Source organism: Pipistrellus kuhlii, unplaced genomic scaffold, assembly GCF_014108245.1.
Source record: "Pipistrellus kuhlii isolate mPipKuh1 unplaced genomic scaffold, mPipKuh1.p scaffold_m20_p_14, whole genome shotgun sequence".
Lineage (NCBI taxonomy): Eukaryota > Metazoa > Chordata > Mammalia > Chiroptera > Vespertilionidae > Pipistrellus > Pipistrellus kuhlii.
Window position 1 is genome coordinate 47,540,319 of NW_023425449.1, and position 24,314 is coordinate 47,564,632.

The 24,314-nt window shown below is 52.9% G+C and overlaps 1 protein-coding gene across 1 annotated transcript in view; it reads right to left on the bottom strand.

The window, feature by feature from the left end:
• ATP6V0D2 (ATPase H+ transporting V0 subunit d2) overlaps window positions 1-23,603 on the bottom strand; it is a 31,639-nt gene extending 8,036 nt beyond the window's left edge. The window contains exons 1-4 of the mRNA XM_036437393.2: window positions 23,354-23,603; window positions 14,535-14,706; window positions 1,738-1,916; window positions 761-840 (exon numbers count right to left, since the gene is read on the bottom strand). Coding sequence (XP_036293286.1) covers window positions 761-840; window positions 1,738-1,916; window positions 14,535-14,706; window positions 23,354-23,483 — 561 coding nt within the window. The 5' untranslated portion in view covers window positions 23,484-23,603. The remainder of the gene's footprint in view (window positions 1-760; window positions 841-1,737; window positions 1,917-14,534; window positions 14,707-23,353) is intronic.
• Between the last annotated feature and the right edge of the window lie 711 nt (window positions 23,604-24,314).

Sequence of the window (24,314 nt, forward strand, 5' to 3'; positions counted from 1 at the left end):
GAGTAGGAAGGGCAGGCTGGCTGCAGTCAGCTGCCCGCAGAGTGCCACTGCACGCACCAGGAACTGCTTCCCCCCGCTCGCCCCACGCCGCCTGGCCTGTCTGAGGAGAGCACCAGCCGCTTAGCCGGTGAGTGGGTTAGCCTCCGCACTGCTTGGACAGTGCCTCCCGCTGGCTTCATCAGGAGCCCTGTAGCCCATATTCACAGCCAGGGCGATGCCTGGCTGCAGTGCTTGGGGAGGACCCTGCGCTGCAGCAGGGTGTGCGGCCCAGAGGGTGGCGCCTGCGGTCATTCAGCTGCTCTGGGAAAAGGTCCGAAGGTGCTGTGGTTGTCCAGGTGCCAGGACAGGTGACTCAGCGCCTGTTACATAGAGACCTGGAAGGGGCGGCACCGTCCAGGCAGAGGCAGATGATGTGAGCAGCACCTAGGCCGCCTTGTCAGCGGTTATCTCGATACACTGCCCACGGCTAGGAGAGTACAATCGTGTGGACAGGTAGCGGGCATTGGGACTCACAGAACGGAGGACAGAGCGAGCTCCGCTGACAGAGGCGCCTGTAAATGCTGCTTGTCTCTGGGCTGCCTGCCCTTTGCCACTTTACGCTCCGGCCAGGCCAGGAGACAGAGCGAGGGCTGACCTCCCTCAGCTGCCTCCTGCCGGGAGGCGGACAACATGCTCCACACAGGCCTGGTCTGCAGTGACGGGGCAGGGCATCGCGTCTCACAGAGCCCGGGCAGGACTGTGCCACAGAGACAGCGGTTACCTTGTACAGCTTGTTGCGCAGAACTTCGATGTTCAGCTCATCGAGGGTGTTTTCAGACATGCAGTCCTGGAAGAACGGTGCTGGGAACAGAAGCGTCACAGGATGAGTTAGTGACGGGCAGGACTGCACGCGGACAGAGTGTCACCTGCACGTTCTGCCTGTGCTCACCAGGGGGACACGGGCTTCAATCCCGGGTGCGTCACAGCGACCGCCACGGGCCACGGGCGGGACCACTCCGTAAGCATTAACGGCATCGCCTGCGCGGCTCCGGCTCACTGACAGCCAGCGCCCGGCAGTGCTCACGTCCGGGCTCACGTCCGCAGTCCTGCCACCAATGCTAATACTTAGCTCTGATGCCCTCGCTTTGTGCCGAGCGCGGAGTTGTGCTTATTTATGTCCGATTTCATTTTTAAAACTCTGTAGTGGGGGCCGGATGGGAACCGAACTGCCTGTGCCTGGTGGACAGGCTGAGCCTGCCTCACGCTCACGGCGCTGGTGCCAGACTCCTGCCCTCCTGGGACCTGCACCATAGCACCGGGCACTTGATGACACATTTATTTTTCTCTAAAGCTTTTGTCCAAAGTGGCGAGTATTTGGACAAATGACCAAAGGGCATAGCTACTGCGCAGACTTCCTCACGCCTGGGCCCGTGGCGTCTCCGTGCTCCTGGGCCGGCGGACACCCCGGGCGCCCGGCACGCCCCTCAGGAGCCCGTGCGGACGGCGGTGACGGGGAAGGGAAGGCGCCCGGGAAGGGGCGGCGTGACCGGGACAGCCTGTCATGCACGTGCGGGCGCGGGGCGTTGGAGATGAGTGCTCCCTCCGGGTGCGGACCCCGAGGTGCCCGCAGTGCTCCCTGTCTGAGCCGGGCAGGCGGGCTGGGCTGGTCCCCCCACTCCCAGCAACCTCTCCACTGCGCTGTGCTCTCGGGAGCTGGGGCAGTGACCGCACACGGGCGAGCCCACACCCACGCTGTACCTAAGGGCGTCTCCACCAGGACGGCGTGGAAGAGGTCGGAGGGCGTCTCGGCGATGTTGACGGCCTCCATCTCCGAGAAGCGGCCCAGAGGGTGGCACCGGCCCAGCAGGTCCCGCACGGACTTCTTCTGCAGCGCGCCGCTCAGCAGCAGGACCACGTTGTCGATCATGTAGCCGCACCTGGAGGAGGAGGCACGGCGTCGGGACACACCCCCGGCCAGATGCACCCAATGGAGACACCGGGCGCGCTCCCTGGGGAGGGTGGTGGCCCGAGCTGTTCCACGGCGGAGCCGGGACCGAGACAGGACAGGCCCCGGGCTACGAGCCAGCGGCTCTCATCTGGAGGGGCGTCTCTCTCTCTCTCTCTCTCTCTCTCTCTCTCACACACACACACACACACACACACACACACACACACGGGAAAGCCTTGGGGAGTGGCTTTGGCTCAGGAGGGTCCCACAGCCGCACAGCAAGACGTCTCCTGTGGACGGGCGGTGGGGGAAAGGAGCAGAGAGCACCCCACCCCGCAGTCGCTCCTGGAAAGCCCGCCCTGTGGCGCTCTCCCTTGCGCCCAGGATCTCGGAGTCCTCGCTGCAGTTCTGCCTGCGTTCCTGTTAGTGACTCCTTCTGAGCTCACCTGCTGCTCCCGGCAGAGTGCGTGAACACTGGCACGCCCACAGACCAAAAACCGTTACCTGTTGCAACATCGCTCGAAGTCTGACTTATGCCCATTTTATGAATTTGTCGCCATCCTGTTTTGCATCTTGTAGCCTAGAGTTACCCTCGTGTGGTCCTAGTTTAGAGGATGTTCCCTTTAAGCTTTGCGAACCCTAGGAGGCTTCGTGTCACCTTTGGGGAATGTACTCATTAAACGGAACACTGCTGGTAGCTAGCCGTCATCATGACACTTGGTTTTACATGTGAGAGGCCTGCCCTGTGCCACACGGAGGCCTCAGGATGGGCTGGGCGTCCCTTGGGTGGGACTGGACAGCAGCAGCTGGCAAACTCCGTGGCCACAGCAGACCATCCCGTGAGGCCCTGTGACTCCCCCTGCGCCCGCCCCGCTCAGCACTGAGCTGCAGGGTTCCCGCCACCTGAGAGGCTGGGTCTGCAACATGCAACCGCGTTCTCGGCGACAATTCGGTGCCAGGCGACCAGGATAATGTGCCGTCTGCCAGGTCACACTTGTCCATGTGGGAAGCACATACAGGACAGGGACGTACGTGCAGAGTCAGGAGCCGTCTTTCCTGGGAAGGACTGGGTGTGTGGAGTACATTTGGTCCACTGATAATGAACTTCTCCTACAAAACGTGCCAATCTACCGCAACAGGCCCCACGGGTCCCCCTGGGACCCGGACAGGAGGGCCGAGCTTGCCTCGGCGACATTGCAAACGTGTCTTTTTGTCCCCGTTCGTTCAATCCAACGCCAGCCCCATACCCGCCCAGGACAGGCCGCCTTGGGTTGGTGTGCTAACTAGCCTGCTGAGAGCTGGATCCCCCAACAGCCCTGGCTGGCATGGCTCAGTTGGTTGGATGGCAACCATGCACCGCAAGGCTGCAGGTTCGATTCCCAGTCAGGGCATGTGGCAGGTTGTGGGCTCCATCCCTGGTGGGGAACATGCAGGAGGCCGCAGATCAATGATTCTCACTCACATTGATGTTTCTCCTTCTCGCTTCCTCTTTATCTTTAAAAATCAATTTTAAAAAACCTTAAAAAAGAGAAAAAAGAATCTCCTCAGAAATATTCTGCTCCCTCTTGAAATCTGGCATTTTGGATAACATTTCTTACTTCCCTGAACTTTTCTTTTTAAGTAGAGAAATGAGAAAGTTAAAATAATAGTAGAGAGCCATTCATTTTGCTCTCACACTCATTGTTTGTCTTCTGGCAAAAGGAAACATTGAAAACTTCCCCAGAAGTAACAGCATATTTAGAACAAGAGTGCTGAGCATCAATCACCCCAAACTCCTGGGAGCACCTCCCCAAACTCCTGGGAGCACCCCCAATCCTGGGAGCATCCCCTAATCCTGGGAACATTCCCCCAAATTCCTAGGAGTGCTCCCCCCAATCCTGATGGCTCTGAAACGGCTAGGGAACCTTCCCCTCACACCTCAGACTTCCGCAGTCCTACTCCCAGTGGTGTTCAGGTGAAAGGTGCCTCCAAACCTGCCCTTCCCTGCACCAGCCTCTGCCCTGCTCTCCCAGGAGACGCTGGCCCCCTCCCTCACTGCGAGGTGCGGAGCCCTCCCCACCTCCCAGGCCACTCAGGGCCACATTTCTCATTAAGCTTCAAAGTGTCTCCAGCTAGAAGTGACTTTTCTCTGCACTTTTCCTTTCATTTGTCCCAGTGTGAAATTAATCTCCCATGTATATTGGTATTAACGATGTGAACAAGGGGACGAGTTAGCTCGCAAATGCTCCTCACTGTCTGAGGAGGCAAGCACTGACTCTTCTGGGCAGGCACTTCACACACGCGCCACAGACACCATCTGAGAGAGGACACCTGCCGTCCCCACCAGCTCCAATCTCCTCAAAGACGGGTCTTCGCTCAGTCCCTGTTTGTGGCCTCCAGGCCTGCACACGAGCACGATGGTGCTTTTCAATCGGTTACACGGTCAGGTCAACGCTGATTCCCACTGGGCAAGCGAAGTGAAGGAGCGGCTGCTACCGGCACCTGCTCAGCCCCTCTGGGCCGCCGCTGCTTCCCTCTCCCCCTTTCCACCCGTTCCCATCGAGGCGGCTGCTCCACGGTGGCCCTTTCCTGGCCACGTTGTGAGCGTCAGGTGACTCACAGGAAACACCAACAAGCGACTCTCCGGGCCAGTCAGAGGGTAAGTGTGGAGTGCTGACGCCACCTGCCCTGCACCCTGTTGAGAGTGGTGGGGGCAGTTCTCACCTGCCCCACTCAAGACACCAGTCGTGACAGGTTTGAGAGAATCGCGTGTCTTACAGCCAGGCGAGGACAAGCAGCCGCGCAGACAGGAGAGAGACAAGATGGAGAGGACGTGCAGGCATCCATCAAAATCAAAGACTGCATATCCACCGACAAAGCAATTTCACTCCTGGGAACCCACCCCGAAGGTGTTCTGGCACGAGAAAGCCCCATGTATGTACAATGAGGTCTGTGCAGCAGAGCAATGAAACACCTGCTGGGCAAAGGCAGACGGTCAGGTAAGTGATGGCACACCCACACATGGAACGCAATATATGCCTTGCATAAGACAGCTCTGTATGATCTACGTAGGAAATTCTTCATAGATTACATGGAAAGACAAACTGGATTATGTAACACATATAATACGGTCTTCCTGATGTAAAACAAACAATGAAACCTACTATCTCTAAATATAAAACCTAATATGCAAATACACTGAATAGCAAAACAACTGAACAACCGGTCGCTATGACATGCGCTGACCACCAGGGGGCACGTGTGGAACATGGCAGGTGCTGGCCAAGGTGGGATGGTGGAGCAGGTGAGCAGGACGCCAGACCAAGGCTGGTCGCTGTCATCGGGGTGAGCCTCTGGTGGTTACTGAAAAGTCTTTGCTCCCACATGCACAGTCCCGCCTGGCACCCACACCCACTGCCAGTACTGGAGCCTGCCGTGCCCACCTGCTGCTGGCGCCGGCCCTGATCTCTCCGCATGGAGACCCCCCTGTGCTCACTGCAGCCTCGAAGCCCACAGTTCCTTTCAAGGTGCATGAATCCGTGCACTGGGCCCCTAGTGCATGTATAATTGTATATGTGCACATATTTGTATGTTTGTTTACACACACATATTTCTATTTTGTACAAAAAAAATTGGAAAGATATGCAACAAACAAACATGGACACAGACAACAGTACCTGCTTCCTTATTTCTAAAATGCCAGTAATATTAGTGCCACCTTGTAGGGCTGCTGTGCTGTTGTGGACATCAAATAAATTTTATTTGGTTTCGGGCTTGATCCCTCATGGGGGCATGCAAGAGGCACTATCAATATTTCTCTCTCATCATTGATGTTTCTATCTCTCTCTCTTCCTCCCTTCACCTCTGAAATCAATAAAAATATATTTTAAAATAAAAGTAAATAGATTTAATAGCACTGGCCCATGTTGCTCTGTGGTTAGAGCATTGGTTCTTGCACCTCAGGGTTGCAGGTTAAATCCCTAGCCCTGGCCAGGTGCATGCAGGGTGCATTCATGATGTCTCTCTCACATCAATGTTTCTCTCTCTACCCCATTTCTCCCTCCCTCCCTTCCACTCTCTCTAAAAATCAATGAAAAATATATCCTCACTGAAACCGGTTTGGCTCAGTGGATAGAGCGTTGGCCTGCGACTAAAAGGTCCAGGGTTCGATTCCGGTCAAGGGCATGTGCCTTGGTTGTGGGCGCATCCCCAGTGGGGGGTATGCAGGAGGCAGCTGATTGATGATTCTCTCTCAACAATGTTTCCAACTCTCTCTCCCTCTCTCTTCCTCTTTGTAAAAAAGAAAAAAAGAAAAAAAAAAACAAAGAAAAATATATCCTCAGGTGAGGATTAACAAAAATCACACATTTAATGATTATGAGACTGGTTTGTAGAGAGCACTACATAAGTTAAAACAAAACATGGACACAGACAACAGCATGGTGATCACCAGAGGGAGGGGCGTGGGCAGTGGAGGAAGATAAAGGGGTAAATGGCAATAGAAGGAGACCTGACTGGGTGGTGGACACAGCACAGCATACAGATGATGTGTATAGAATTGTACACCTGCGCGCCATGAAATATTATTAACCAATGTCACCCCAATACATTAAAAAAAAACTCTTAAAAAGCACCCGTTCTTCTTTTCCATTAGAAAGATAAAGCCAACAGCCCGGCCGGCATGGCTTGGAGGTTGAGTGTTGACCTATCAACCAAGAGGTCTCAGCTCGATTCCCCATCAGGGCGCGTGCCTGGGTTGTGGGCTTGATCCCGTGTGGGGGGTGCAGGAAGCAGCAGATCAGTAATTCTCTCTCATCATTGATGTTCATCTCTCTGTCCCTCGCCCCAATAAAAAATATATTTTAAAAAATAAATGAAAAAGGTAAAGCCAACAAAATAAGATAAAACGAGAGGCTATCTGGCTCAGCAGCAGAGTCTGTGCAGCCTCCTGTCTTCCTATCTCTCCCAGGACAGTTGGAGAGAGAGAGAGGGGGGGGGGGGGGGAAATGAACCCAGTCCTTTGGAGAAGGGGTTGCTGTGACCAGTCATGCCCCCTGGTGGTCGATTGATACCTAACCAGAAAGGTGATGACCAGCAAAGGAAAGGTCTTGTAACCCACCAGGAACTGCTGTAGAGATAGCAACCTGTATCTTCCACACCCAGGACATCAAACCAACACCTAAACCCTCTGGCACACAGCACTCTCTGCGGGACTGGCTCTGGTTTACCCTGAACACATTGGCTAAGAAATGGCAGCACAACAGGGCCGCACAGAATGTGAAATTCTGAGTTGTGTGTGTGTGTGTGTGTGGGGGGGGGGTTTTCTAGCTCTGTAAGGTCCTGCTGGTTACAGGAGTGACATGGATTCCACAAATGCCCAGTGGCCGTACTGCCAACTGATTCCGGACAGGGACACAGAGAGCATCCAGGCAGGGCTGAGGGCGATTGCTCTTCAGACTTGTCCTCTCCGTCCTCTCGGCTGTCAGAAGAAATGAGATTTTCCAAATTAAACCTTGTCCATTGCCAACAGCACCAGCGGAATGCTAACACTACCCAGACTATCTGTCCACTTCCAATTTGGCAGTAACCATCTACCCAGGGTTTTGGGACCACCTGTATTCTTATGGACAGTTTTTAACATCACTTATAGCTGGAAATATTTGGAAATTTAAGTAATTTTTTAAAAAACACTATTTTAACTAGATCAACATGCGGGTTTGTTGTGAAATGATGATGCTCGCTTATTCAACACCAAGGCTCCTTCCATGTTAGAGATTCAAAAGTTAGGAAACAATGAACCATGTGATCATCACCATCGATGGAGCAACCTGCCATTCCAGGGATAGCATTTCCCCAAATATTTGGGGCAAATTCCTTCTCCTCCTCGTCGTCGTCCTCCTCCTCCTCCTCCTTCTCTTCCACTTCCTCCTCCTCCTCTTCCTTCTCCTTCTCCATGTCTTTCTCCTTCTCCTCTTTCTTCTTTTTCTTCTTCTTCTTCTTCTCCTCCTCCTCCTCCTCCTTCTCCTCCTCCTCCTCCTCCTTCTCTTCTCCTCCTCCTCCTCTTTCTTCTCCTCCTCCTCTTTCTTCTTCTCCTTCTCTTCCTTCTCCTCCTTCTCTACCTTCTCCTCCTTCTCTTTCTCCTTCTTCTCCTTCTTCTCTTTCTCTTTCTCCTCCTCCTCCTCTTCCTCCTCCTCCTCCTCCTCTTCCTCCTCCTCCTCCTCCTCTTCCTCCTCCTCCTCTTCCTCCTCTTCTTCCTCCTCCTCCTCCTCCTCCTCCCCCTCCTCCCCCTCCTCCTCCTCCTCCTCCAATTCTTGGACTTGTAATGCATCCTTTAAAAAAAATGTATTTCAGAGAGAGGGAGAGGGATATAAAAACATTAAAAAAATGAGAGGGAATCATCGATCAGCTGCCTCCTATACTGGGATCAAGCCTGCAACTTGGGCATGTGCCCTGACCAGGAATCGAATTGTGACCTGGTTCATAGGTGGACACTCAACCACTGAACCACACTGGCCGGGCTGGGACAAATTTCTATCATGTGAGACCTGTCCCTCAACTCACAACGTACAAAATGTGGCAGCTTCCTGACTCGGTTAAAATTAGACCTCAGGTCAGATTTTCGGAATTCATCCAACATCTGAGCAAACTGATTTTACAAAGCCTACTGTTAACAGTGATTTCAGACCAGGACGCCTTCCCTGGTTTGATCTATGATCTCAGCAAGTTACCACATGTATGTTTCAGTTTCTGCATCTCTAGAAAGGTGATAAGAACCAAGAAAGACTGGTCAGGAGGCTTCAGCAAGACTCCGGGCAGAGTACACACAGGGCCTGGCCTACAGTCACATCCCGCCAATGCCAGGACTTCATCCTTTCTCTCTCACGTGGCCAGGGCCATGTTGTCGCACTGCTCGGGACTTTGGATGTTTGCGGGAGGCACTGCAGGCAACATGGTGATGGCCAGGAAGTTGGGTCTGAGTCCAGCACCATCCGCTCACTGGCATGGCAAGGACAGTCCTGAGAGCACTCCGGCCTCTGCTTTGCCCCTTTACAGGTGGGTTTTTGCTCAGACTGTCACATTTAAGGAAGGTCTGGCGGATGCCAACATCCAACACACACGCATGAAGACACCCTCTGATGTGATACAGCCCCCTGCCTTCCCGCCGTGGGACAGTGGCCTTAACCTGGCCTGCGTTTGCTTCTCCAGCCTCCCTTCGCCGTGTCTCCGCCCTGTGTGCAGCCAGACAGACTCATTACTCATCGCACTCGAGGCTTCAGCCCAGGCACTCAGCCTTCTCTGGTCCCCAGCTCTGTCCATCTGCAGCATCCTCCAGAGACCCCGCGTCAGACCACTGCACACCCAGTCTCTGTCCCCAGGCCCTGTCTCTGTGTGGATTCCTGTGACAGGCCGGCGGCTGTATCTTCCCGGAGTCACGCCCTGGCCCAGCGCTGAGGGAGGGCCCACGGCACAGACCAGGGACCCGGCCCGGACCACGTGGGACACGCTCCCCTGCTGCCTCCTCGGACTGTGGTCGTGACTTCTCACTTATTCACAGAAACAGCAGACACTGCATAGCTTCTGGGGGGGACGTAACTGCAGCCCAGGTCTCGTGCCTTCCACCAAAGCACATTCCAGATGAGCCAAAGTCTTAGATGGAAAGAGTGAAGCATCAACAATGATGAGTGGGAGAAGAGACACGTGGACTAATGGATTGAGAGTGGGGAAGGCCTTCCCGTCAGGATACAATAATCAGGAGTCGAGAGATGAGAAGAATGATGATTATAGCTAATAAAAATACTCAATGTTTCTACAGCAAAAACGTGTAAAAGTTAAATTCTATCAAACTGAGGAAATAACTTTGGAACATATATGATGAAGGTTAACTTTCTTCACTTACAAGGACCCCTTACATGCCAATCAAAAAATGCTGAATATTCCCACAAAAAATGGTCAGGTAGCAATACAGATAACTGATAAATTGAAATGATGCTCAATTTTGCTAAGAGCTATAAATTAAAGCAAAGAGATACAATCTTTAACCCGATTAGATGGGCAATTAATGAGAATGTGCGAGTCCTGGCTGGTGTGGCTCAGCTGCGGGCATCGTCCTGTCACCCGAAGGCTGTCAGCTGGGTCCTGGGTCCGGGCATGAGCCCAGGTTTGGGGCTGGATCCCGGGAGGGGCGTGCAGGAGGCAGCTGATGGATGTTGTGCTTCTCATAGCAATGTTGCTCTCTCTCTCTCTCTCCTTTTCCCTCTCTCTAAAAATCAATAAAAAGATTAAAAGAAGATACTGTCCAGTGTTGGTCACAGTGTAAGTCCCAGGCTTCCCCATGCACTGCGTAGGGAGCACCAAAGGAGGCTACTTTTGTTGAGTACAACTTAGCAAAATTTAAACAAAAAAGAAGACATTCCTTTGATTCGCTACTTCCACTGGCAGAAATTTAGCTTGGAAATGAATTCAAGAACGACATAGTAGTAAACTGTTTGTGACTAGATGACTGGTTGGTTGAGTTGTGATACACCACACACAGGATTCTGTGCAGTTACTACAAACAATGGCATTGGAAGGATCGTTGTGAGAAGTATTAGGTGCGGGAAGTGCAGAGGCATCTGACTGTACACATGGATTTGGAATGCGGGGCGGGTGGGCTGAGTGTGTGTCAGTATAAATATACAAATGTAAATGTTTTCCTGGAAAAGTGCATAAGAATGTGAGAAGTGATCACTCTTGGGGGAGGAGCTGAGTGGGGAGGGGGACAGGAGGAAGAGGGACATTTCCATTTTATGCTTCCTGAGCCAGTCATACATTATACAGGGCGACTACATAGCATATACGCAACACGGTCCAGCTGCTGCCGACCTTGGTTCCTGGCTTGCCCACTGGAGGGGCCCAAAATTTTGAGTATTGGGTATAATTTATTGACTGGATTAATAAAAGCACCATTCACTATGGTGTACAAGCTCAACATTTTTAAAATTATTTATTTAAAAATATACATATGTTTTTAATTTTTAAAATTTTAACATATTTTTATTGATTTCAAAAAGGAAGAGAAAGAGAGAGAGAGATAGAAACAGCAGTGATGAGAGAGAGTCTTTAATCCACTGCCTTCTGCACACCCTCCACTGGGGATGGAGCATGCAACCCAGGCATGTGGCCTTGACTGCAGGCCGATGCTTTATCCACTGAGCCAAATTGGCTAGGGTGATTATATATATATATATATATATATATATATATATAAAATAAAAGAGTAATATGCGGAGAGGATCCAAGATGGCTGCTCGGGTAGACACCTAACCGCAGCAGCACACAACAATTTCAATGGAATACAACTAAAATGTAGAGTGGACATTGCCCAGAGCTACAGTTAGTTGACTGACGGAAAATGCTACAACAAGAAGGAAAGAGAAAACCTGAAGGAAAATCAGAGGAGCTGAAAAAAAGCCTAAGGTACGGAGACATGCTGCGTGCTCACACACACGCGTGCGCGGAGAGGTCGCAGCCGGAGAGGAGAAGAGGGCTGGGTGCCTGCCTGGCGTTCCCTAGCAGGAAGGAAATAAAACCCCCAGCCTGGGCTGAACCCCCGAACTGGCAGCGCTGAACCCCAGATATGAGCCAGACCCTGGGGACCCAGGCCCGGAGCAGCAGCAGCCAGGTCCAGAGCAACTAGGTCGGGAGCGGCAGTGACCAGACCCGGAGCAGCTGGTTGTGGAACGAACCAGAGCAACAGAGGCCAGGCCCGGAGCAGCCAGGCCCGTAACAGCTCGCTCCTCGCCTGCCCCTGCCCCACGGCTGCCTCTCAGACATGGCTGGAAACTTTTGTGGGAACTTGAGGGTCTGCTGAATCAAGTGATGAAGGCTTAGATCTGGATGTGTTGAGTTAGTATAGGGCTAGGGTATTGATCTGTGTTGATCTGTGAGTGCCTTGGGTGGGGCCTGGATGAGGCTGGTTGACCTATTTGGAAATGTCTTTTGTGTAAAATGTATCATTGGGCATGTGGTGGTATTATTGATATGAGAAAATGCTAAGTAACTGATTTACTATCTGAAAAGGGATTTACTATCGGGGAAAGGGAGGGAGGAAGAGACTGAACATAAACTGCACCTATGGATGAGGACAATGGGGGATGGGGAGGGGGCTGAGGGTGGGGTGGGAACCTGGTGGAGGGGAGAAGAAATGAGGAACCTTTGTAACAATATGAACAATAAAGATTGATAAAAAAAAAGTAACATGCAAATTAACCACCACTCCACTACACCCACAACCCATGCCCACCAGCCACACCCACCAGCCAATCAGAGAGAGTATGCAAATAAACCCAACCAAGATGGCTACCGGCCACAGAAAGCAGGAGGGAGGTTTGGGTTTCGCAGGCAATGGAGGAAGCCAAGCTTTCCACCTGCCCTTGCTGGCCTAGGCCTCGACTAAAGGCTACAAAGTTCCTATTATAGAAGGTAAACAGATCCAAACAGAAATGGCTGCGGCCACAGAGCAAGCAGGAGGCTTGGCTCCGCTATAGGCTACAAAGTTTCAATTGTGGAAGGTAAATAAATCCCAGATACCAGGGCCTCCTCTTGGGTCGCCAGGGGGTGTTGCCGGCCTGAAAACCACCACAGGCCCCTCGCTCAGGATGCCCCACGCCCCAAGGGAACCCCCACCCTGATCTGGGACACCCTTCAGGGCAAACCAGCTGGCCCCCACCTGTGTACCAGGCCTCTATCCTATCTAATAAAAGAGTAATATGCAGATTGACCATCACTCCAACACACAATATGGCTGCCCCCATGTGGTCAAAGATGGCTGCCCCAATGTGGATACAAGGTGGCCAACATAGGATGGCCAGCAGGGGAGGGCAGTTGGGAGGCACCAGGCCTGCAAAGGAGGACAGTTGGAGGTGATCAACCCTCCAGGGGAGGGCAGTTAGGGGTGACCAGGCCGGCAGAGGAGGGAAGTTGGGGGCAAACAGGCTGGCAGGGGAGCAGTTAGACATCAATCAGGCTGGCATGGGAGTTGTTAGGGGTGATCAGGCTGGCATGCAGAAGCGGTTAGGGGCAATCAGGAAAGCAGGCAGGCGAGCAGTTGGGACCCAGCAGTCCTGGATTGTGAGAGGGATGTCTGACTGCTCATTTGGGATTGGGCCTAAATGGGCAGTTGGACATCCCTCTAGGGGTCACAGATTGGACAGTGTGCAGCCTGGGCTGAGGGACACTTCCCCCCTGGCCCTGTGCACAAGTTTCGTGCACTGGGCCTCTAGTGTGTGTGTGTGTGTGTGTGTGTGTGTGTGTGTGTATAATGCTAATTAGACCGGACATCTTCCAGATGTCCATCTGGACAAAGCCACAGTGGCTGTGAGGGCCTAAGGCATGCAGCTGTGACAGCTGCAAGGGCCACGGGCGGGCCACCAAGGAGGCTGGCAGTGGCAGCAGCAGAGGGGTGTTGGGGGCCTTCCCCTGATAAGCCTGGTCATCTCCTACAGAGAGAAGCCAACTGTGGCTTAGGCTCACTCTCTGAGGCCATCCTTAGGACATCTCCTGAGGGCTCCTGGACTGTGAGGGGGCAGGCCAAGCTGAGGACCCACACGCTCCAGTGCCTGCGGCCAGCCAGAGCGAGAGAAGCCCAGGTCTCAGGTGCTTGCAGCTGGCTGGGAGGGAAGACTGGGTCCTAGGTGTGGGGGCCGAGGCAGAGACGGTTAGGGGCTATCATGTAGGCAGGCAGGTGAGTGGTTAGGAGCCAGTGGTCACAGATTGCAAGAGGGATGTCTGACTGCTGGTTTAGGCCCATTCCTACAAATGCTGGTTTAGGCCCGATCCCACAGGCATTGGGCTGAAACCGGTAGTCGGACATCCCCTGAGGGGTCCTGGATTGGAGAGGGTGCAGGCCTGGCCGAAGGCTCCCCTCCCTGCACACATTTCATGCACCGGGCCTCTAGTGTGTGTGTGTGTGTGTGTGTGTGTGTGTGTGTGTGTGTGTGTGTGTAATTTTGTTTAAAATATATTTTTATTGATTTCAGAGAAGAGGGGAAAGGGGGAGAGAGAGAAACATAAAAAATGAGAGAGAATCATTGATCAGCTGCTTCCTGCACATTCCCTTCTGGGGATTGAACCTGAAATCTGGGCATGTGTCCTGACTGGGAATCCAACTGTGACCTGGTTCATAAGTTGATGCTCAACCTTTGAGCCACACCAACCGGGCTCAGCATTTTTCAGAGTGAAGGGCCTTTGCATTGAAAGACTGGGGCTGCTGGTGACAGAGAAGGATCAACACAGACACTCCTGAATGCGCTGGGGCTCCTTATCCATTGTGAGGGGGCTGGAAGGGCAGCTGTGGCCTAAAGTATGTCCTGTGTTGTTTCGGCGCCACCACTAGGGACCCAAAAGTGTCACATTGTGTCACCGTCAGTCCCAACAGCACAGACACGTTCACCACCAGCCCCACGGGGCGTTGGGAAAGAGAAAACAGAAAGAAGCTTTAACCGGAGGCCACCATCGCAATCACAGGTTAGTGCGTGAGGTCTGCTTTCTCCCCGGGGGTGTGGCCCGGGCTCCTCAGCTGCTGAAGCTGGGATGCATTCGAACACGAGAGCAATGGAAAGGCCTAGAACCTCGCCCTCCCGCCACTCACGTCATGTAGGTGAAGAAGGTGCTCAGCGGCTCCAGGGAGTGATTCCGGAAATACTCAAACTCCCCGCACAGCTTCTTCCTCATTTCCATGTCGATTTTGGAAACGGTGAGAGGATTCGTTTGATCAGCCAAGAAGTTGCCGTAATCGGTGGTCTGCAGGTGAACTTTCAGATCTGCAATCCAACGGAACCCCAGAGCGGGTTAGCGTTTGAACACACATGAGCAGCCTGTACAGCCCTCACTGAATTTACACAAGCTTTATTATTACTAATGATGCACGTTAATTACCATTACCCTACAGACCACAGCCTGAGTCTACGCATGATTTAGACAAGCGGATTTCTCTAAAGCAACCAACAATTCATAATTGATATGGGTATTCTGGTAAAGCACATGTTCAGTGACCTAGCAGTCCAGGATTGTTAGCACGGCCGGAGAACATACCGACCACCCGGTGAGAGAAGCGAGGAGCTTCCCGGAGCCGGAAATAGCTGCTCGGCAAACGGTTGAGAAGGAACTGGGGGTCCGGCCCAACGTGGTGGGAAAGAGCCCTTCCTCAGGGACAGGGCCAGCGGCAGCCTGGGGCCAACGGTGCAGTTAGAGAAGGTTGGGGGGTGGGAGGGGGGAGAGGGGAGAGGAGGGAGGGGCAGAGTTCAAACAGGGTCTCCTGACCCTAAAATCAATGGTTCCCCCAGGCCCAGGCCAGCACCTTTGATCACATGCTCTTGGCTGCAGGTTATTGAATTAAATTCCACTCACAGTGCTTTCTCCTCTGTGAGACGTGTCCCCAGTCTCCTCACTTTTGTTCATGCTGACCCCCCTCTCCAGGAACACCTGCTCCCCCACATTTGCCCATTATAACGGATCCTTCAGCACTGGCACAGTAGTTACTGTAACTGAGGGCTTAGTGTGTACTGGTCATGCACTCTGTTTCCCTGAAAATAAGACAGTGTCTTGTATTAATTTTTGCTCCCAAAGATGCGCTAGGTCTTATTTTCAGGGGATGTCTTATTTTTCCAAGAAGAAGAATATGGTACACATTTATTGTTAAATGAAAATAAAGGAAATTTATTACCTGTATACGGTACGGAGGTACGGTAGTTGTCAACACAAACCAAACAAACTGTGAATCCTACAGTATCAAGAATTTACTCATTTATTCAGTGACAATCATGTCATCATCTTCTGGAACATCATCATAACAATCCAATTCCTGAATTTCCTGGTGAATTTCTTGTGACTCCATTTCTTTCAGAATCAGTGGACCAAATCTCTCATGTTTAGCCTAGGGGGGCCTTATTTTTGGGGGATGCCTTATATTTCACTCAGAAGGAAACCTGTAAAGTAGGTCTTATTTTCGGAGGATGTCTTATTTTCAGGGAAACACGGTATTAGCTCCCTCAATGGCTAGCCTCGGAGGTGGGAATGATGTTTGCAGGTAAGAAGGCTGATGCTCAGAGGTTAATAATTGGCTCAAGATCACAGGGATAAATGAATTCTAAGCCAGGCTATCTGACCCAGAGCACTTAGAACCTGTATTTTATTGCCAGCCCGTTCAGTCAGGTTGCCCATTGTTCTGTGGCCCGAATTCTCTGATGACACATCTAGCACAGCCCCATCCCAAAGCACTTCAGGCTCAAGCGCTTTAACCCCACAGCGGCTGCACTAGCGCGGCCGAGCCCCTGAGATTCACGTGTTATTAACAGCCTCTGGCACCATCCACCCCGCAACCGGGCTTCTGTGCCTCCGGGGCGCATGGGGCTGCCTGTGGGCTGATGGCATAGCTCCACACGGACTCCTCATCCCCAAGGAAACGCAGTCTGATGGGGACGAGGCACCACCAACAGAGGGTCCAACTGCGAGCTACATCAGGGTTCAGCGACTGAGCCCAGGCCCCTGGCTGAGGGGGGCACAGCGGGCCAGGCCCACAGGGACAGGAGCCCAGGAACGTGCCCTGGAGGCCGCCAGGCCCGGGTGCTCCGTGCCCGCACGAGCGAGAGGAAGGGCGGCGGGAGCAGTGCAGGCGGCCGGCCGCAGCCCCTGTCCCCACAGCCCCTGTCCCGAGCTTCCCGGAGAAGGAGAGTGAGAATCGAGCCAGGGAGCGAGCAGGGGCTCCAAGCAGGGCTGGGCAGGCACCTCTCCTGGGGACACAGGAGGCCATGGGGGCGCGGCTGGGGGGCTGGGGAGGCAGCAGTGCCATTGTGTTCAGCAGCCGGGCCCCTCCTCAGGATCCGGAGTTATGCGTTGGAAACGCGGTTTGTCTGCCTGCAGGATTTACTTGCTCAATTACCTATTTAATTAAGTTAGTTTAAAAATGCTCTTTTAGGGGGGCCATGTCTTGCTTGTCTTTTATTTCAGATCTTCCTATCACTTGACAGTTTGCATGCTCCGTGGGAGGGCTGTTGGCCAATGAAAGGGCACAGGGCATTTCTGTAGAAACCGTGACATTTGCTCATGTGGCACGTTTCTTTTAAGCAAAATAACTCGCAGACCTCCTGGCCGCCAGGGGGACCCTGAGACTCAGTGCTTTCGGAGCTGGAGGCCCCATGAGGCCCAGGCACAGGTGCGCCCAGACGCGAAGAGCATCGCAGGGCTGCCATGCGGCCGGCCACGATGGCCACCAATGCCTCCACGCAAATTTACAACGTTCACGGGTCCGTCCCGTCCTACCCACGTGCTCATCCGAGTAGACGCGCGAGGAAGCAGGCTGTGGAGATGTGACTGGGAATGACAGGCTTCTTGTTTAATCTTTCTATACACTTTAATTTTAGAAGGCACTTGCTCAAGTACCACGAGAAGAGGAGTCAGCACAGTGTGCTCTGTTCCTCTCCTCGTCCCAGCTTCCAGCTCTGTCAGCTCTTACTTCTCCTTCCCAGGTCACAGCTTCACAGCCTCTGCTTTTACCCGCAGTGGATTCGGTGTCTTCATGGCAGTCCCCCCAGGAGCGGCCTCCGCGCCGGGCCTGGCTCTATCTCGTGGCCAAGAGGTCCTTTCGTGAAGGACCCTGAGCTCCGGAGACTAGAATAGCTACTTATCTCGCTTCTGTAAATATGACGAGCCGCACCCGGGCACACTTCCTTTCCTCGGGACTCTAGACATTCTCCTGGCACCATGGTACATGACAAGGGCTAGGGCAGTTTTATTCCGTCTCTCCTGAAAATGACTGACTTTTGCCCGACTGTCTAATCATTTCCCTCTTTAGTCTTGAATCAGAGTAACTTGATCAGTGACTGTCTCAGGTCAATGTCTATTGCTCTTTCTCAGATTTTCCTGTGATTCAGTTTCCTATTTTGCAGTGTGGATTCTTCCCTTTTAGAATTTTTTTTTTTTTTTTTTTTTTTTTAATAAACAGGCTTCTTAAATGCAGGCGTGCAGCCTCTGTGATGTCCCAGAGCCCCAGCCTGAGGACAGCGGCCGGGCGGCACCCAGGGAGGCACCGCGCACTGGAAATTCCAGCTTCTCCACCCAGAGAAGCTGAGCAGCAAGTGGCGGGGTTTTTCTTTTTTATACAAATGAGAAAGTGAAAAATGTCCAATCTATGGGATCACTACCAAATAAATCAGATTTATAACAACAGAAAAAGTCCTCAGTTAGATTCTCATAACAAATATCAGAGCATGGGACATAGAGGTGTGTGTGTGCATGTGCGTGTGCATGCAGGCATGTGCAGGGGCCTACAGGTGTGCAGGGATGTGTAGGTGTGCACACATGTGTGCAGGCGTGTGCAGCGGCATGCAGGTTGCGGGTCACAGTGGAAAATGTATCTCCGGGCTCAGTCCCTGGGTCAGGAGTTGCCTGATCACTACTGAGACAGGACAAGGACCAGGGCTGCGTGGCCATCTATTAATTCACTGGGCAGATCAATTTCAGAAAATGGAGTTTGTTGTCTGTCTTCTGGCAGCTTCCTGTTTGGGCCTCACTAAGCGCAGACCTGCTGGCCAGGCGGGCGAGGTCAAGGCAGCCCCTCCAGGGCACCTACCTGTTTGGGGTGCCCTCTACTCAGGCCCCGGGGTCCCGACCCTCCACAGTGTCTGCCTCTACAAGTGGGTGTGGAACCCAGGCTTGGGGTTGGGTGAGGATTACACCAGATGGCGGAGAGGAGCTGGTGTGCAGAAGCCACCGTAATATTAGTTCCCCTTTCTTCTTACTTAGCCTGTACACCAAAGTAGTTTGATTCAGTTGGCTAAGAACTGTGGTTTTTACTCTCTAAACCAGATTTTTTCCAAACAAAATACTGGAATTGGCCATCATGTCTTACAATTACTCTGATTTTAGTATGTATATCAATGTCTATAAAAGCCGACGTCTTCCCCTGTTTGCTTTTACCGTTGTCTTACGTGATGAAGTGTCGCCCTCTTTGGCATCTCGTCGCCCGCCCCGCTTGGCCTGCGTTTCCGTGGCAGCCTGAGGCCCAGCCTCCCACCTGTGGGTCAGAGCCTGGGCGCCACCCGCACCATGGCCACCTCCCGATGGACTCTCCACAGACAGGCCGGTTCTAACAGACATGGTCTCCTAACCTACAGTAACCCCGTCTCAGAGCGGAAACTCGGGCCAGAGGAATAACCTGCTGCTGGTGTCAGGGCAAGTGTTTGACTCTCGTTCAGCATCTCAGAGCCCCGCAATCAGACCCTCAGCCTCCCACCTTCTCCAGCCTGAATTCCAGCCTTATCTGCAGGGTTCCACCCCCACACCTCTATTCTCCTTATCAGTAACCCAGTCACTTTCCTGCAGCCCAGACTCTCCCAGCTCAACTCCCCTCCCCCACTGCCTCATGGGCATTTTCCAACTGCCTGTGCCCCCACATTTGGAGTCATATCAAACACCACCAACCATAGCCGTGAAACGGGAGAATTACTTCAGGAATTCACGAGCCCAGCAGAGGCTAATCCTTGTAGATGTGCTGCAGTTCGGGCTCCTCGGGGAGTCAGGGAACTCCTACGACTTAATCTACCAAACACCCTACAAACCTGGGACCCCGGGACACGGACCAGGCCGGGAGACGGCGCTTCAGGGGCTTTGTTTTCTTCTCTGGCATGAAAGCCCTTGTAGGGCACGGACTATATCTTTGTAATTTTTTTAAAAAATTTATCTATTAGAGAGAGAGGGAGGGAGGGAGAGAGAGAGAGAGAGAGAGAGAGAGAGAGAGAGAGAGAGAGAGAGACATTTGATGTTCCACTTGTCTATGCATTCATTGGTTGATTCTTGTATGTGCCCTGACCAGGGATCGAACCCACAGCCGCGGCCTATCTGAGGGTGCTCCACTGAACAGCCCACCAGGCAGGGGCCATTGCTTTCTGGCTGCACTTCCTTGCCTGCAGAGGAAGCTTACCAGGCAGGCTGTTGGCCAGCTGCCATGTGAAGGCGCCGCTGAAGAGGAACGAGGGTCGTGCCCCTTCCAGGGACATCGCTGTTGGTGAGACTTAACCTCCAAACCGACAGCCGCGTCCCGTGACGGCTGGCCGCCTCCTCTCCCCACGCCCGTCTGTTTTAGAAAAGGCGATTATTACTGAATCCTAGAGCTCTGAGGCATTCATGTACCACCGTGTCTTTTTTGAAGAGGAAAGGATGTTTGCGAGTCTTACGTATAATTTAAAAATGGATGAAAACAGCAGCGCAGCCCTGGAAAGCCGGCGGGACCCTGCACAGCTAGTCCCGGGAGCCGCCGGGCCCAGGCCTTGTGCTCCGGGCCAGCCCCCCCTCCGGGAGCCCCGTGGAGCCCCAGAGCTGCCGGGGGCTCGGCCCGGAGAGGGACTCCAGCACGGACAAGGGGTCAGTCACACCCCTGTGCTGTTATTGTTTGGTTCAAGTCTCTTGTAAAGTGGCCTCCAAGCAGACCAGCCCAGCTTCCCTCTCCTGCCCCTGCAGGGCTGAGTCAGAGGCCCCGAGGCGGCCCCACTCCCTGTCACTCAGGCAGCTGGAGCAGATGAGTGCTCTGACCACACGCACACCCAATTCTGCACACACATGAACACCAGGACTCCGCAAGGCTTGTCTGGCGACCTTCCTTTCCTCTCTGCCGAACCACCGGAACCTTATGTGCTTCTTGCAAGTGGTTTGAAAACAATATGCTGAGGCCTGGCCAGTGTGGCTCAGTGGTTGAGCATGGACCCATGAACCAGGAGGTTTAGGTTTGATTCCCAGTCAGAGCATATGTCCAAGTTGTGGGCTCCATTCTCAATAGGGGTGTGCAAGGGGCAGCAAATTGATGTTTATCTCTCATCATTGATGTTTTTCTCCCTTTCCCTTCCTCTGAAATCAATAAAAAAACAACAATATGTGTACATCAGACACTTCTTTTTTTTTAAAGATTAGAGGACTTATCTTTGCCAAGTTAGCTTTTCTTTTCTAGAAAGTGTCTGCTTGTGATGCTGGATCCCCACTCTTATTTATCCATCATTGTATGTGCGTGTGGTATGCAAAAGCACATAAGTCCCGAAGTCCTTCACTTCTCTCCGATAGGCAGCTGGGCAGGCGGCTGGGGTTCTCTCAGATGCAGCAGGCGCACTGCATTCACATTACTCACAACCAGCAGCTTGAGACACAGCCAGGAGGCAGGGGTGCTATGTCCGATGGAGCTGTGAGCAAACGGGCCTGGCCTTGGGTCCTCACTCTGCTCAGAGAGGACATGCTAGTGAACCATGGTCACAGACCTCCTGTCCTCTGTCCTGAGGGCGCAGGAGGGTCAGGTTAGGCCCGGCCTCTGGGCCTCGGCTCCAGCCCAGGACGTGAACCCCTCATCGTGTTTGACTGACCTTCTCAGCACTCAAGACCCAGCTTCGTGTCACATTGGTATTCCTGGGAGCCGCAAAGAGCTGGTTGGAACGGATTCACACATAGTTGTGCAAGAATGGTTGGAAATACACTATTCGGAGGAGGACAGAGAGACTCAGGAGGTGCAAAGACAAGTGGCTTTGGAGGACGTAGAGGCCCAAACATGGGCCCTGCAGGAGGACTCCGGGTCCTTCCCACCACCAGAGGGCGTTCTGCATGGTCGGCCGTGTGCAGCCCTGTGCACTGCACTAAGAAGGTTCACCTTCAGGTCTGCGTCTGCAGCCTTCTCTCCTCCCCCAGCTGGAGCCACGGGCGGTTCCTCTTGGCATTCCTTGGTGAGCTGCCAATGCCTGGCTGTGTATCCTGAAGACATTTCTGTATTTGAGTTTAAATTTGGATTTCTCAGCCCATTTGAAAGTTTGACTGAAAACTAAATAGAATTTATTCAAATGACTTCGCTCAGAAGCTCTCATGCTGCCAGGTCCATTAATTTTTTCTGCCTCAATTTATGCGACTTTTGATCTGAGACTCCTCAGTCCCCCACCTCCTCACATAACGCAGGACGGGACTAGGAGCTGGGATCATGTTTGTTATTTGTAGCCAGCACAAATAACAGCATTGGTTGGCATCTGGGAGTTTTTCCTGGCTGTTTCCATCGCCCATGAAAGGAGAGGGTGCATCTCTGGTGGGCAGCTGGGCCTCCTCTGGCTCTGACAGGTCAGACCACCCACAGTGACCAACCTCAGGCCCTCAGCACCCCCTCCCCAAAGCTGCCTGAAAAGTCACCTCCACCTTCCTCTTTGCAGTCTGGGTCCTTACAGATTTCTTGCTTTTTCTAGAATAATCTGGAAGTTTTAAAGCACCTTCTTATGGACACTTCCAGGACTGATTTTATAAGTATGTTTCAAAATGAGTGAGTTGCTGTTTTTAAGAATAAAAATGCTGCACCATGTGATTTATTTGATAAGGTTTTGAAGATATTGTAGCTTAGAGAGCGTCTCAGGAGAGGGGGGCTGGGAGGTGTCAAAGGCAGAAAGTTTGGTTTCACAAGAGGAGCACGTTGTGGGGACCCACAGTCCAGCGCGGAGCCTGAAGTTTGCCCCCAACAATCACAGTGACACTAATGGTGATGGTGGGGGGATGGGGGTGAGGGGCGGGCTGGGGCAGAGGTGGTGGTGGTTTCACAGGTGCACACTTATCTAACCTCACCAAGCTGTCTACAATAAACATGTACAGCTTTTCATGTCGACCAGACCTCAATCCCCTGGTTTCAAAACAGATAATTTCCATTTGCAGAGAATTTGCTTCCTGGTTCTGACATTCTCCCACATACAACTCATTTATTTCTCCAAGCAACGGCAGACAGTGGCGCGGCCTCGCACTTTATAAACGAGAGCCCCGGGTCTCCACGGCACCTGCAGGCCCGCCGGCCGCTGGCTATTTGTAAGCGCCAGAGCCAAGTCTGGGAAACTCGTCAGTGGAAGCTGGGAAACTGGGGAGAGGGCGCAGTTCTCCAGATTGAGGCTCTTAGCTTTTTATTGTTTGTTTTATGCCATAGATCCCTGGGCAATCTGGTGATGTCTTTATCCAAATAACATCTATAGATATGCAGACTAAAAGCAGGCAGGATTCCAAAGTACGGTTAACAGGTATCTGAGGATGTGCAACACGTGCTTCTGCTAGGCAGCGGACACCGGGCTGAGGGGAGGGCAGCACCCTCCGTGGTTTGGAAACAGGGAGAACAGTGCTATTTCAGACACCTGCAGGCCTGTGCCAGCATCCGAACATACTGCCTTCCTACCGGCGACAAAGCACCTGCCTGCATCATGGAAGGAAGGCAAACTTCACGCGGAGAATCCTGAACACGGAGATGAACTGTCTCTTGGTCCAAGCTCACCGACCCTGAGGTCCGGCCCTGGAGGAAGACCTGCTCTGGGCTGGGGCGGGGACCGCCCTCCCCTGCGTCCCGTCCCTCGGCAGCCTTCCCGCACCCCTTCCCGCACCCCTTCCCGCACCCTTCCCGCACCCTTCCCGGTGGGATCCGCTCACCCTCCAGGGTCTCGCACTGGACCAGGTTGAGGTAGTCCTGCTGGGTCAGGAGGCCAGCCTTGCAGCCTCGCACCAGCCCCTCCAGGTAGCCGTGGTCCACATTGAAGCTCAGCTCGGCGCTTCCCAGCATGGGGCCGGTCCCAGGGGCGGCAGTGGGTTCGGGGGAGCGCGTCCAGGAGCCTCAGAGCAGCCGTCTGGGCACGCGCTGGCGGCACAGGAGTCACAGGCGCCTCCTGCCCCGACAGCGGGTCTTTGTGACTGGTTTTCTCCGTGTCAGTGCCTTTGAACAGAGGCAGCGGTGTTGATGGTAACAGTGAATAAGCTGATGACCCATCAGCCCAGGAGGCCCCCTGAGGGGTGGAGGTAAGGGGACGGGGCGGGCCCCAGCTTTTCCAGGAAAAAGGAAACACCTGAATGTTTTGTAAACATCCCTCCCCCCAGCAGAGCTTTGGAATGTAAAGGACATCTGTTCTCAGTTTCTTCAGGACTAGCAATGTGAAGAAAGAGATGGCCTTTTAAAAATTGATTTGAGAGAGAAAGGGTGAGATATGATGGATCAAGCTCACAATCAATGGGGAATTGAACTGTGACCTCCAGCTTCATCGGTCGACACCCAACCACTGAGCCATATCAGCCAGGCAAAGGCCTTTTTTAAAAAAAAAAATCCTCACCCAAAGAGTGAGGATATTTATTTTTCCCATCCATTTTTAGTGAGTGGGAGGTGAGGGAGAGACAGAGAGAGAAAAATCTATTTGAGAGATACACAATGATTGATTGACTTCCACACCTGCCCCAACTGGGGGTCTGGAATGGAATTAACCTGCAACCCAGGTATGTGCCCTTGACTAAGGTGACCAGATGTCCAGATTTTGGCAGGACAGTACCGATTTTTTACAATTTGTCTCACCTCCCGAGGTGTTTTAAAAAAGTCCAAAAGATTTAAAAGACTCTTTCCAAAAAT